Genomic DNA, 14,480 nt, shown 5'->3' on the forward strand with positions numbered 1-14,480 from the left:
CATCTGGGATGTTTTTCATTAGTTTGTTTGCTCGGTCTAATCTGCATTATCGGGGCACAGTAACATCACCGACAGCTGACATTTAGTTAATGATACACGTGGATTGGCAGCGGCGGCAGAAAACTGGCTTTAAAAGGCGGCGTCCGGCTGCAGAAGTCCTCATCCACCAGCCATGAGGGTGTTTGTGCTCGCGCTCACCGTGGCCCTTGTGGGTGAGTTTGTGTCTATGTATTTAAATCTGGATTAATTTTCTGAAAATGCTGCGACAAAGAAGCTCTTTCACTTAGAAAAAGACAATTATTCATTATAGGAATTGGAACTTTACACTCAATTATTACACTTAAAAAAATAATATTTGCACATAAAGAAAAATAAATTAAATATGAATCTTTTTGAGCTAAGACAACTTTCTAATGGAGTTATGTTCAACGAACGACCCACACCGAGTTAGGGGAACTGCATTTCCCTCTACAACTAGATTTTTCAGTTTCTAGGTTCCAACTCCATGTTATTTAAAAGCATGTTTTGTACTAAATGATCACAAGCACAGTTTATTAAGTATTCAAATTTTTTTTTAAAGTTCCAGTGTTCAATAGGTAGAGACTTCAGATCCTGGTGAAGAAAAATGTAGTTATCAAACTAGATTTATTAAGTGATCTCAACTTTAATGAACTCATTTTGAATTTAAATCATAACCAGTGTTAAGTTGATTCACTTTTATGTCGACTGAAGCCACAAAAGCAACTTAAAATGGTTATTTGAATTGTTAAATTAAACTTATCTAAGAAAAATAAGTTCCTTAAATTACTTTTTTTTTGAGTTGGTGATGGTATAAAGCTGCCAAACCAACATTACAGCTAAATCTATGCATCAAATTCTCCACTTTTACCGACTGTCTTGCCAATTAAACACATTGCTAAAGAACAGCACATCCTTTATAATATTCCCATTTTGCTTCACAACTCATTCTTTGTCCTACATGTTGTCTGTGAGCACCAAATGAACTTTTTTTTTTTTTTTTGTCCTACGTTACAGCCAGCAGCCAGATCAGCTTCGGTAAGTTGTCGTTCTATCGCATGACATACTTTCTGTGTCTGAGTTGCAAAATGTAATGCAATGAACTTCACTTTGCTTTCTCCAGAGTTTGTTCCTGGAAAGATCTACGAGTACGAATATGAGACCGAGCTTATGGGCGGCCTGCCTGAGGAGGGCCTGGCACGGGCCGGAGTCAAAGTCCACAGCAGAGTTCAGATCAGCAAAGACGCCACCCCTCAGACATTCATCCTGAAGGTAAACACCGTTTTGGAGTATTGATGAGATTCTCTTGTGCACCTGACAACATCCCCCACGTGACTTCAATCCAAATTCTTGTAGCTTGTGGATCCTAAGATCTTTGAGTACAGCGGCATCTGGCCCAAAGACCGCTTCACCCCGGCCACCCAGCTCACCTCGGCCCTGGCTGCTCAGCTCATGACCCCCATCAAGTTCGAGTACGCCAGCGGTGCTGTCAGGAAAGTGCTTGCACCGGCTGGTGTCTCCTCAACCGTCCTCAACATCTACAGGGGAATCCTCAACATCTTCCAGCTGAACATCAAGAACACGCTGAACGTGTACGAGCTGCAAGAGGTACAGAAAAAAAAACAAAACCTCCAGCGAGTTCGACTCACGAAACACCACGATTCTTACTGACAGCACCTGTGAACCTTTTTATACCAACAGGCTGGCGTCCACGGCATGTGCAAGACCCACTACGTCCTGAGACAGGATCAAAAGGCCGAGCGCATCTTCCTGAGCAAGAGCAAAGACCTGAACCAGTGCCAGAGCAAGATCTTCAAGGACATGGGCATGAGTCACCTGGAGAAATGTGCAGAGTGTGAAGCTGTAAGTGCCGTTTCTTCTGGCTTTGTAGGACTGAGCTCTTCAGGCTTTCATTATTAATGCATCTCCATTTAAACTGCTCCAAAACTCAGAGCAAATTCATTTTCAGTTCCCTGCACTGGCTACCTGTCTGCTTTAAAATTTATTTTATTGGTTCATTAAGCACTTTATCCTACAAACACTAAAGTTTTCTTGTAGTTTTGTAATAAAAATCATCTCTGGAACAAGATAAAAAAGCAAAAACAAAACCTTTTTAGACCTTTTTAGTCTAGCTTTTGAATAATCTGATCAATTAATTAACTAATTTAGCATTATTACTTCTTAAAAAAACAGATTTTATTTATGTATTTATTATATATTTTTGTCTATTTTATCTATCTTTTTAATGTAATCTCATTTTGCTTTTAAAAATGTTGACAGTGTTTCCTCACTTTCTGTTTTATTATAACATTTAATGTAAACTCTTTTTAAATGTATTTAAATCAGAAAAAAATATATCTTTAAAAAAAAAACCAAATATTGGTATGTGTATTGAAGGGATTTTAAAAAAAAACTGATATTTTACAGATTTTCCCGATTTTGTTAAATTACAGATAATATTTAGTAAACTGACTATTTTCTACAAATGGTAATTCATTCTTGTACAACATTTGACAGTAAGATTTCAGTTTTGCTGTATATAAATCAGCCAAAAAACAGAATTATTTTACAGATATGTTTATATTTCTTAATTCAATTCAATTTTATTTGTATAGTGCATATTTACAACAAGTCATCTCATAGCGCTATTAAAAGAAAGCACTGCCCCGATTAGCACAACCGCCGTCGTGGCACAGACGCTAATTTTGGCTTCACTAGTTCATATTTACGACAAGTCATCTCATAGCGCTATTAGCAAGTAGGGTCACTGTTTTTCGATTTTTTTTTTTTTTTTTTAAGGGAAATACTTTTTACTGTTATTTTACCGATTTTTAATGTTATTGTACAGCTATTTGCTGTTAATTGAAAAAATAATGTTTTTAAAAAGATTAAGGATTAAAAGCTGGTGAATATTCTCGGCTTATTTTACAGAAACTAGATTTCAGTCAATAGCTTTTATTCCCTTTGCTTTGTCCTTTCATTTTTGTAAAACGTGCGATCGATTGATGAATTGACAAAGAAGCTACGCTGTGTGTCTGTCGATGCAGAGTGGAAAGGCCATGAAGACAGCGTCCGGCATCAACTACATCATGAAGGAAACACCCATCGGTACTCAGATCATGGAGGCGATCGTTACGGAGCTCATCGAGTATTCACCTTTCAACATCCTGAAGGGCGCCGCTCAGATGGAGTCCAAGTACGAGCTTTGACCTACAAACAAGAGTGGGTGTCCGGTGCTGTAGGCACGCTGCAGACTGACTCATGTGTGTTCGCTCGCAGGCAAAATCTGACCTTCCTGGAGGTCAAGAGTGGTCACGTCGAGCCTCTCCGGGTCGACTATCTTCACCGTGGAGACCTGCAGTACGAGTTCGGCAGCGAGCTTCTCCAGTCGCCCATCCAGCTCCTGAGGATCAGCAACGTCGAGGCTCAGGTACTTCTGGAGAACATTCCCTCCGACTCAGGTCTTTTTTTTTTTTTTTTTTCTCTGTGTGGACTCCATCCTCACTCACAGTCCATCCTGAACAACGCCGGCCACCACAACATCCTGGCAGCGATGGTCAGTGTGCTGCAGGACTGAACGCTTCAGGAGATCCTTTGTCCTGTTCAATAAACCAACGACCCGTGCACCACACCCCTCCTATCAACACATTACTATTAGTTCTACTTCTCACATTGCACCTTGCACTTTAAAGTACTCTTACACCCTCCTGCTGTTTCTCTAACCAACACAATTTGCACAACAACCGCTCTTTTGCACACTGCTTCTCATCTGTCTGCATGCAACGTGTGAGATACCTTGAACTTAGTGGATGAATGAAGCATCTATCTTTGTACATGCAGCTAAAAATGCTTCGTGTCCCCACAGATGGTTGAGACTCTGAACCACCTGGTCACCTACAACGTGGCAAAGGTGCACGAAGACGCCCCCCTGAAGTTCATTGAGTTCATCCAGCTGCTGCGTGTGGCCAAACCCGAGAACATCGAGGATCTGTGGCAACGGTTCAAGACGAGACCCGATCACAGGTGAGCGCCACCTTCGTTCAGAAGAGGAAGCGCGAAACGAGCACTCGGACAGATTCACAGACTGTCTGTCCCTCCCAGGCACTGGATCCTGAACGCCTTCCCCGCCATGGGCACTCACTTTGCTCTGAAGTTCCTCAAGGAGAAGTTCTTCGCCGACGAGCTGACTGTTTTCGAAGCCGCCTCTTCTCTGATGATGTCTCTGCACTCGGTGCCGGTCGACGAGGCGTCCATGAAACTCGCCGAGGCAAGTCGGTGGCGAAGGCTTTCTGGAACTTCTGCAGCGAGATGAAAACATTTAATAACATTTTCATTTTCAAACTCCTCAGGATCTGGTCATGAATGCACACATCCAGGAAAAAGCAATTCTGCGTGAGATTTTCATGCTGGGATACGGCACCCTGATCGGCAAATACTACGGAAAAGGCGCTGCTGCCTCGACTTATCTGAGGGTACGTGTTCACAACGTACTGAAGGTTTTGGTTCAAGTCTTGAGCTGTCATTTGTTTTAAAATAATTTATTCTTATTTCATTGATTTTCCCTGTTTTGTTATATACTTAATGTTAATTGAAAGGGGGAAAAAAGTATATTAGGGATTGAAATATTTTTTCATATATTTTACATTTTTTTTATTTACAGATAATAACCTGTTAAATATAGAAAAAGTATACATTTTTATTTTATTTTATTTTATTTTTTACAAAACAGGAATCTTTTACAACATTTAACCATAAAATAAGTTGTGTTTCTTTGTTTAAATCAGCAAAAATATCATTATTTGAAAGATATTTGCCATTAACTAAATGAAAATATGAATATTAAGGATTTAAAAAATAGTATATATATATATGATGGATTTTCCCTGTTTTGTTATATTACAGATAACTTGTAAAATCACATCTGTTTTACCTTGTATTTAAATCAGAAAGGAATATCAATATTTTACAGATGTTTGCAGTTATTAAAAAGAAAATATGTATATTCGGGATTGAAAGATGATAAATCTTCTTTTTCCACTTTCCTTGTTTTGTTAAATTACAGTTACGATCTATGAAAATCCCCCAAAAGTCTAATGTGCATTTCTACAACTTCATTCTTGTGCAACACTTGACAGTAAAATGATAGATATTTGCTGCTATTCCACCTTTTTTCAATATAGAGATTTTTTTCTGACACCCTTGATGCCAAATTGAACCTTTTTACTACTGAGTGATCAAATCTCAGTGATGGCATCAGCGGTTTTATTAACGGTGCTTCTGTTCCTCACACAGCCTCTCCATGACATCGCTGTCAAGGCCTTCAGCGAGAAGAACGTTGCTGACCTCATCCTCATTGTGAAAGTTCTGGGTAACGCCGGACATCCTGACAGTCTGAAGACGATCACGAGGCTCGTGCCCATCTTTAACAGCGGTGCTGCCGAACTGCCCCTCAGAGTCCACATCGAGGCCGTTCTCGCTCTGAGGAGCATCGCCAAGAGGGAGCCCAAGATGGTGAGGCCACAAAATGTTCTCACATGACTTTTAAAGACCTGCGTTTATATGCGCCGCTGTACTGATGGTATTCGTCTCTGTGACTCAGGTCCAGGAGAAGGTTCTTCAGGTGTTCATGGACAAATCTCTGCACCCAGAGCTGCGTATAGCCGCTGCCATCGTGCTGTTTGAGACCAGCCTGCCCTTCGGTCTGGTGAACGTGATGGCTGTTTCTCTCCTGAATGAAAGAAACCTGCAGGTCGCCAGCTTCGCCTACTCTTACATGAAGGCCATGACCAAGACCACCTCCCCTGACTTTGCTTCAGTGTAAGAACCTAGCAGGATCTGATCTGATTTGTTGAAGCGTGTTCGCGGCTACAACTGCTCTGATGTTGTCCTTTCAGTGCTGCAGCCTCTAATGTCGCCATGAGGATGCTCAGCTCCAAACTGGACAGACTTAGCCACCGCTACAGCGGAGCATACTACTACGACTACTACGCCAGTAAGAGATGAACAGAATATGTCACTGTCGCAGATTTCAGATGCATTCAAGTGTTTTTGACGGTTTCCCTCTGTTGCCCTGCAGATCCCTGGATGGTGGGAGCTGCTGCCAGTGCCTACTACATCAATGATGCTGCAACTGTTTTTCCAAGAACCATCATGGCCAAAGCTCGCACTTACCTGGCCGGAGCTTACGCTGACGTTCTTGAGGTATGACTCACATCGAAAGCTAAAACAACACCTTCAGAGTGTACATGTTGAACTCAGGCTTTAATCTTACCAAGAATCCTGCTGTTTGTTTAACATGAGATTAAACTTCTGCCAACCTCGTACCTTCATTTAATGCCAGCTTAGTTGACAACCTCAGGTGTTGTGGTTACACAGGCCTGGCAAATTTACACTTTTACTAATAATTTCAAGAACACGTATCCACGAAATCGCTACTTCTGTTTTGCTTGCAGTTTGGAGTGAGAACTGAGGGAATCCAGGAGGCCTTGTTGAAAGCCCGAAACCTCCCAGCGAATGCAGACAGGATCGCCAAGATGAAACAAGTCATAGCAGCTGTAAGTTCAAACCTGACGCTACACAACACAGATTGCTTTACATGAGCCGCTGTTTCTAACCTGCAGTTTTCTTCCTAAAACAGCTTCAGGACTGGAGGAAACATCCTTCAGGCCAGCCTCTGGCCTCCATGTACGTGAAGATCCTCGGACAAGAAATTGCATTTGCCAACATTGACAAAAGCATTGTCCAGCAGATCATTCAGGTGATGCATCTCCTCCAGTGTCCTACGACTGCTGCGTAGGCTGACAGCAACGTTTTGAGCTGGAAACGCGGCGTCTTATAAGTAACTTTGTGATTACAGCATGCAAGCGACGCTGACCTCCGCAGTTATGGCGAGCAGGCTCTGGACGTTCTGAAGACCGGTTTCACGAAGCATTACGCCAAGCCCATGCTGATTGCTGAGATCCGTCGCATCCTCCCCACCAGTGCTGGTCTTCCCATGGAGCTCAGCTTCTACACCGCTGCTGTGGCCGTTGCATCTGTTAAGGGTACGTTTCACTGCTGTAGTTGTGGACTTGCGAGAATTGTTGACACTGATGAGTCACTAAAATGTGTTGTTTTTCACCCACGAAGCCTCTGTGGCCACCCCGATCGCCAATCTGCCCCAGAACCTCCTGCAGCTTCTGAGGACCGACTTTAGCATGAGCGCTGAAATCACCCCGAGGTAACTCAGCTGCACCCAGATTTACGAACTTCTTCTCATCAGTTCAACTTTTAAAAAGAAAAAAATGGAAGTGTATTCAGAGATCTCCCTGAAAGTCAATATCTTGTGTCCCCCGTAGTGTTTCCACGCACACCTACGCAGTCATGGGAGTGAACACAGCCTTCCTCCAGGCCTCGCTGCTGTCAAAGGCCGAAGTTTACACGGTTCTGCCCGACAAGATGGAGGCGAGATTTGAAATGACGAAGGGCAACTACAAGTTTGAGTTCCCATCTATTAAGGAGATTCACACTATTGCATCTGCAAGGTATGCACGCTGCACAAAATATATATATATATAAAAAAACCCTTAAAATAAAGGGTTAAAATCTGGCAGCAACAAAAACATATGTCATAAACAGTGAAAATAACAAATACCAGTAAAATTATAGTGTTTTTAGCTCATTTAAATAAACTAAAGCTGTAATTTTATGGTCAAATATCATAAAAGAACGAATAACCATTGTGGTCATTATTTACAGTTTTTAACGCTTAAAGTGTAAATTATTATTGTTTTTGTGAGTTTAATTTAATAAAAGAGAGCAAAATCTGGCCAAAAAAAAATTTCAGTCCTTATGATACATATTTTTTCTTTCAAATAATTGCAGACATCTGTCAAATATTGATTTTTTTGCTGATTTAAATACAATAAAAATGGTTAATTTTGGAAAATAACAGATTACGGTTTGTAAAAATACAGATTTTTGATGTGGATATTATTAACAGCTTTGGCCTGTTTTTTGTTGTTTGTTTTTACAGTTAAGATGCTTAAGAAGATTTTTTTTCTCTCTCTCTCTAAGATTACACTAGATATTATCTGCATTTAAACAAAAAGGGAAAATCTGTAAAATAGCAGTAAATTGTTCAAAAATGTGTTTTGTTAAAACATCAATAAGTAAAGTGCTTTTAAAATGTATTCATTTTTTTTTTCATTCTCCAACAGTGTTGAGACATTTGCTGTGGCGAGGAATGTGGAAGACCTCCAACATACCAAAAAGACACCAGTGGTCCCAGCTGATGCTGCCGCTCGGCTGGCGAGAGTCTCCAAGAGGATTTCTAGCATGGCATCCTCTCTGGCTGGTGGCCTGGTGAGTTTCACCGATCACCTTACTCTTCTTTGTCAGTTCTCTTTCAAGTTCCTGTGGTGACCTCTGCTGTGGTTTCACAGTCCGCGTCGTCTGAAATACTCCCCGTCGATTTGCCAAAACCAATCTCCAGCAAACAGAAACTTCTCAAACCCTTTAACAAGACCATGTGTGCTGCAAGTGAGACCTTTGGATTCAAGGCATGCACTGAGGTTAAATCCTACAACGCCGCCTTCCTCAGAGAGTCCCTGCTGTACACCCTGATCGGAAAGCATGTCGCTCTGGTTAAGGTTGAACCAGGTAAGAGAAACTGGTCAACTTCAGTTGCTAGTTCAAGTAATTTAAGGTAGTTGTGGAAAACTGATGGTGTTTATCGATTTGTATTTCAGCTGGAGGACCAGCCATCGAGAAGTTTGAATTCGAGATTCAGGTTGGAGAGAAAGCAGCAGAAAAGATCATGAAAGTGATCAACCAGCGCGAGGAAGAGCAAACCCTTGAGGACAAGAACGTCTTGCTGAAGCTGAAGAAGATCCTGGTTCCTGGTCTAAGGAACAGCACCGTGACGTCCTCCAGCTCCAGCAGCTCCCAGTCGTCCAGCTCCAGCCAGTCTCGCTCCGTCAGCTCCAGCTCAAGCGGCTCCTCCTCCACGTCGTCCAAGCCTTCCTCCTCCAAATCCGCCTCTCAGCGAAGAAGCACGATGGTCGATCCCGCCGCTCCCAGCAACAAGAAGCGCAGCAGCTCCTCCAGCAGCTCCTCTAGCAGACGTACAAAGAGTCGCTCCAGCAGCTCCTCTAGCAGCGACTTGAGCAGTCAGTCGTCGCAGCGCACCAGCAGCAAGTCCTCCAGCTCCAGCTCCTCCAGCTCCAGCGCCGAGTCAAAGGTGAGCCACCTCGCATTGCGGAAAGAAATGTTACAGAGAATGTGCAGGAATTAATTTTGTATATTTCTTGCAGGAACAGGATCCAATGAAGTTCAAGAAGAACCACGTCCACCAGGTAATTTATCGTGAGGCAGCCATGCTATGTTCTGTCTGAGCAGACTAAATGTGCGGTTTCTGTCTTTGCAGCATAAACTTGCCTCAAACCGGGCCGAATCCCACAGCAGCGCCGCCAGCTTCGAGAGCATCCAGACCAAGGTGACATTCACAGCCTCACGTATTCATCCAAATACTCATTTTATTCCAATCTTTGCTTTAACATCACTACTCTCCGGTTCGCCCGTTCAGGCCAAGTACCTCTCCGATGTGGTGAGTCCCTCTGTGACCATCCTCATTCGTGCTGTGAGAGTCGACCACAAGGTCCAGGGATACCAGGTCACAGCTTACCTCGACAGAGAAACCTCCAGAGTACAGATCATCATCGCCAACCTGGCTGAGGGCGACAAGTGGAGGATCTGCGCTGACGGCGTGAAGCTGAGTAACCAAAAGCTGATGGTGAATATTTTACATCAACAACCAGTTACCGGAAATTAGTGTGACGCTTTAGGGTTGACCGAGTTTACCTTGTTGTAGGCTGCAGTCGCCTGGGGCATTGAATGCAAACAGTACTTAACCAAGATCACCGCTGAGACCGGCCGTGTGGAGCAGATGCCCGCGATCCGCCTCAAGTTGGCCTGGGACAGAGTTCCAACGAGCATGAAGCGCTATGCACGCAAGTAAGTCCACAGACTGATGCACTGTTTGAAATACTTTTGCCTAGGTAGAGAATCGACACACTCTGTCAGCACTTTGACCAAAAACCTTCTCGGACACCCTCGATATGGGAAGTTTTATTAGTTCTGGCAGGCGTCAATCTGACTTTAAAGAGATTCTTACAAACCTTAACATGTACGTCCCTCTAGGCTCTCCAAGTACATCAGCCGCATCCCTCTGGAGATTGAAGTGAGCAAGGCGAAGGTCAAGACTGAAAGACAGATTGCTCTGACTATAGCTGCTGCTTCTGAGAAAAGCCTGAATGTCGCGCTGAGGACAGCAAAGGTGCGCTTTTTGTTGCTTCTTTACACAAAGGAAATACTTTAATTACACTTCATCTCTGAGGCTGTAGAGCTGCTTCCTGACCCGTTTTCATTTCTTATCACAGAGGACCTACTACAAACGTGGCCTGGCTCTGCCTATCTCTTTGCCTTATGGAGAAACTGCTGCCGAGCTGGAGGCATTCCAGAGCAACTTTGCTGACACGATCTCCTACATGTACACCAAGGTTAACAAAGGTAAAACATTTAAAAGAGCAGGTTTTATATTTGTATGCTTGAGTATTAAGATTTTTTTTTTATTAAATAGGTTTTTTTTTTTGTTAAAAATGTTAAAAATTTGTATATTTTAAAAAAAAATCCAAAACAATAAATTAAATTACTTCAAACACATTTTTTTCCCCACTCCAGCTGAGTGCAGCATGGTCAACGAAACGCTGACAACATTCAACAACAAAAGACTTAGAAACGATATGCCGCACGCCTGCTCCCAGATCTTGGCTTACGATCCCACAGACGAGCAGAAATTCATGATTGAGCTGAGGAAGGACCACCCAGAGGACAAGTACCAGATCACTCTCTGGATGTCCAGCATGTAAGACTGTTCACACATATCGCGACTGTGGTTAAAATGTAGACCTGGAATAATTCAAACACACTGACTTCAATTGTTTTTCATCAGCAAAATCGACATATTCCCGAAGGACGCTGCTATCAAGGTGAAGCTTAATGACAGAGAACTTCCCATCACCAATCAGTCATACGTGGACAGTTCAGGTACTTTATTCTAATCAGACTAAGCTGCCATCTAAGATTATTCAATTAGAATTTTGGGAATTCACAAATATGCCTGCATTCATTTCAGAAACAATCCAGATCAGACAGAGGCCTCAGGGCATCGCTGTCATCGCTCCCAAACTCGGTGTTCAGGAAGTCCTCTTTGGTTTCAACACTTTGAAGGTGATACAACACACATGACACAACGCTGAGCTTTGCTAACCTACATGCTGGTAAAACGGCAATAAAAACGCTGTTATTGTTTTTTTAGATTCAACTTGTGGACTGGATGTTAAGCAAGGTCTCTGGAGTCTGCGGAAAGGGTGATGGGGAAATCAGACAGGAGTACAGAAAACCCAACGGAGAGCTGACCAGGGACGCGGCCAACTTTGCTCATCAGTGGATTGTTCCTGGAAGGAGCTGCCGAGATGTCTCTGGTAATGTTAGAACATCAACTGTATGCAGGATGACGATGAGTCTGAGAGTTTGGTTTCAGCATTGCTTACCTTCATTTTTTTTTTTCTCCAGAGTGTTTCCTGGAGAAGCAATCCGTGAAACTGGAGAAGCAGGTTAACCTTCACGGCCAGCAATCCAAATGCTACTCTGTCGAGCCAGTGCTGCGCTGCCTGGCCGGCTGCACGCCGCTGAGGACCACCAAGGTCAACGTCGGTTTCCACTGCGTTCCTGCTGGTGAGTCTGCAAGAAAGCACAGCTGAACGTCACCATTCTTGTCATCTTGTACAGCCTCTAACCCACTTTACTGTCCTCACTGTTGCAGATGCCAACGTAAACCAAGGTCTAAGCAACATCTACGAGAAGAGCATTGACCTGATTGAAACAGCAGAAGCCCACCTGGCCTGCCGCTGCTCTCCTCATTGCGCTTAATCTCAGCTCAGTTGTGTTGTGTTTTGTTTTCGGTCTCCTGCAGGCCTTGTTAATTACTTTGTTGGAACTGTAAACTTAAATAAAGTGAAGAAGCATATGACATTCGTGTTGTGTGGTTTGTGACTATTTATTAGTCATACAAACGGAGAAGTCATTAAAACTGGAAACTTGTGCTCATTATCTCGTCTGCTGAAATAGCTCAAAAACAACAAAAACTTGTACAAAATAAATAATAAATGATCTGTAATTACAAGAACTTGTCCAAAACAACTCAAAAAGCCATTCAGAACGAATCAAAAAATTGTCCAAATGACAAAAACTTGCCCAGTGTGACTGAAAACATAGTTCAAAATGGCACAAAAATTGGCCAGAATAATATAAAATTGTTAAAAATGACTCAAAAAAGTGTTTGAAATGATGCCCAATGTAACTCAAAAAGTCATTCAAAATGGCTTAAACATTGTCTAAAAAGGACAAAAACTTGTGACAAAACAAAGTGATTCAAAAATTGTCTGAAATGACAAAAACTTGCCCAGTGTGACTTGTCTTAAAGCATCGTTCAAAATGACTCAATCATTGTCTAAAAGGACAAAAACCTGTCCAATGTGACCTAAAGCATCATTCATATGACCCTAAAAATTATCCAAAATAAAATAAACCCGTTTAAAATGACTTAAAGTTGTCCAAAAGGACCAAAATGTTTTGAAAGTGGTGAAAAAAAATATGCTTGAAATGACAAAAACTTGGACTGGACGGTGGCTCAGTGGTGAGCACTGTTGCCTCGCAGCTAGACGGTCGCCAGTTTGCGTCCTGGTGAGGACACCCGGGATCTTTCTGCGTGAAGTCTCCATGTTCTCCCCGTGCAGCGTAGGTTCTCTCCGGGTTCTCCGGTTTCCTCCCACAAGGTCCAAAAAACATGTTGAGCTGGTGATTCTAAATTGTCTGTGGGTGTGAATGTGAGTGTGCTTGGTTGTCTGTCTCTAAGTGTAGCCCTGTGATAGACTGGTTACCTGTCCAGGTGAACCTGCCTTCACCCTGAGTCAGCTGGGATAGACTCCAGCCCCCCATGAACCTAGTGAGGATTAAGCGGTATATAGATGATGGATGGATAGATGACAAAAACTTGAGCTTAAAAAAACTTTCTTTGAAAATGACCCAAATATTGTACTGAATCACATAAAGTTGTTCAAAATGACTCAAAAAATGTCAAAATGCACCAGAAATTGTCAGAAAAGAAAAAGGCATCCAAAATAATGGGGGAAAAAATGACAAACACTGGCCTGTAATGATTTAAAAATTGTCCAAAATGGCAAAAACATGTCCACTGTGACCTGAAAAGTCGCTTGAGTGACTCAGGACCTCGTTCTCAACCAAAACAAAAACAGTTTGTCTATTTTTAAATTAGTGACGAGGCATGTCTTTGTGAAATTTTATTGTGTCTTGTAACCAAAAAGCTGTGACCAAAGACGTGTTTCCAGCTTATCAGCCCTTATGTTGATTGACATTTTGTTAAAATAGCAAAAAACTGGAACATTGTCTTCCTATAAATATCACATGTTAAAATCTACTGATGTTAAAGGCCTCAAAAGTAGCTTAAATGTCCACCAAAGACTGTATTTTTAGTAGGAAGTAAGTACACATCCATATATGTACACTTATAGGCCACAATACCACTCCTGTTTGAAAATGTTAAAAACTTTTTTTCCATTTTCAAGCACTAATAACAGAACATCTTGCCCCTGCTGGAGCCATTCAGATATTTAGATCTGCTGGAAAGAATTCTGTCTCTGTCCTCACCAAAATCCAGGGCTGTAGGAGTTGTATTTCTTGAGGTACTGAACCTTTAAGATGTATAAAGAGGTATAAAGACTCCTGTATCTGGCAGGTCCAATTACTGGTGGATCAGTACCCTGGACAGCGCTATACCATGAAGACTAAAGAGCACTCCAAGAACTCAAAAGCATTAGTCAGGGTACTATACAAAAAAAATTCCAAATCACTGAATATTCTCTTGGAGTCCAGTTAAATAAATCATTAAGAAATGGAAGGATTATGGATCTGACTAGAGCAGGACGTCCTCAAAAACTGAGTGACCGAGCAAGAAGGAGACTAGTGAAGGAGGCCACCAAGACACCAATGACTCCTCTGAAGGAGTTACCCGCTTCAGCAGCTAAGATGGGGGAGACTGTCCATACCACAACTGTTGTCTTTTCTTCACCAGTCAAAGCTTTATGGGAGACAAAGAGAAAGACTCTGTTGGAAAAAGCTCAGATTAAATCTGCACTGGAGTTCACCAGAAGACTCTGAAGTCACCTGGAAGAAGGTTCTTTGGTCTGATGAGACCAAAATGGAGCTTTTTGGCTATAACACTTGATATTATGTTTTGTGGACACCAAACATTGCACATCATCACAGTCATCACAACCATCCACTCTGTGAAGCATGGCGGTGGCAGCATCACGACGTGGAGCACGGTGGTGGCGGCATCATGA

The 14,480-nt window shown here is 42.3% G+C and overlaps 2 protein-coding genes across 2 annotated transcripts in view; both read left to right on the plus strand.

The window, feature by feature from the left end:
• Window positions 1-162: 162 nt before the first annotated feature.
• On the plus strand, window positions 163-4,330 carry LOC103366081 (vitellogenin-2-like). The gene is made up of 9 exons (XM_008293711.1): window positions 163-212; window positions 1,036-1,056; window positions 1,142-1,290; window positions 1,375-1,626; window positions 1,720-1,866; window positions 3,066-3,214; window positions 3,298-3,448; window positions 3,884-4,041; window positions 4,120-4,330. Exons 1-9 carry the CDS (start codon window positions 173-175, stop codon window positions 4,328-4,330), a joined length of 1,278 nt encoding a protein of 425 aa, XP_008291933.1. The 5' UTR covers window positions 163-172.
• Window positions 4,331-4,393: 63 nt separating this feature from the next.
• Window positions 4,394-14,480, plus strand: part of vtg2 (vitellogenin 2) — a 22,747-nt gene continuing 12,660 nt past the window's right edge. Inside the window, exons 1-25 of the mRNA XM_008293712.1 lie at window positions 4,394-4,490; window positions 5,311-5,529; window positions 5,618-5,835; window positions 5,913-6,010; window positions 6,095-6,219; window positions 6,471-6,572; window positions 6,656-6,775; window positions 6,875-7,061; window positions 7,147-7,237; window positions 7,356-7,541; window positions 8,217-8,361; window positions 8,442-8,658; window positions 8,748-9,238; window positions 9,312-9,353; window positions 9,425-9,493; window positions 9,584-9,790; window positions 9,869-10,011; window positions 10,198-10,333; window positions 10,437-10,566; window positions 10,738-10,921; window positions 11,009-11,103; window positions 11,192-11,286; window positions 11,375-11,540; window positions 11,632-11,793; window positions 11,882-11,982. Coding sequence (XP_008291934.1) covers window positions 4,422-4,490; window positions 5,311-5,529; window positions 5,618-5,835; window positions 5,913-6,010; window positions 6,095-6,219; window positions 6,471-6,572; window positions 6,656-6,775; window positions 6,875-7,061; window positions 7,147-7,237; window positions 7,356-7,541; window positions 8,217-8,361; window positions 8,442-8,658; window positions 8,748-9,238; window positions 9,312-9,353; window positions 9,425-9,493; window positions 9,584-9,790; window positions 9,869-10,011; window positions 10,198-10,333; window positions 10,437-10,566; window positions 10,738-10,921; window positions 11,009-11,103; window positions 11,192-11,286; window positions 11,375-11,540; window positions 11,632-11,793; window positions 11,882-11,982 — 3,798 coding nt within the window. The 5' untranslated portion in view covers window positions 4,394-4,421. The remainder of the gene's footprint in view (window positions 4,491-5,310; window positions 5,530-5,617; window positions 5,836-5,912; window positions 6,011-6,094; window positions 6,220-6,470; window positions 6,573-6,655; window positions 6,776-6,874; window positions 7,062-7,146; window positions 7,238-7,355; window positions 7,542-8,216; window positions 8,362-8,441; window positions 8,659-8,747; window positions 9,239-9,311; window positions 9,354-9,424; window positions 9,494-9,583; window positions 9,791-9,868; window positions 10,012-10,197; window positions 10,334-10,436; window positions 10,567-10,737; window positions 10,922-11,008; window positions 11,104-11,191; window positions 11,287-11,374; window positions 11,541-11,631; window positions 11,794-11,881; window positions 11,983-14,480) is intronic.

This window comes from Stegastes partitus, unplaced genomic scaffold, assembly GCF_000690725.1.
Source record: "Stegastes partitus isolate 25-593 unplaced genomic scaffold, Stegastes_partitus-1.0.2 Scaffold904, whole genome shotgun sequence".
Lineage (NCBI taxonomy): Eukaryota > Metazoa > Chordata > Actinopteri > Pomacentridae > Stegastes > Stegastes partitus.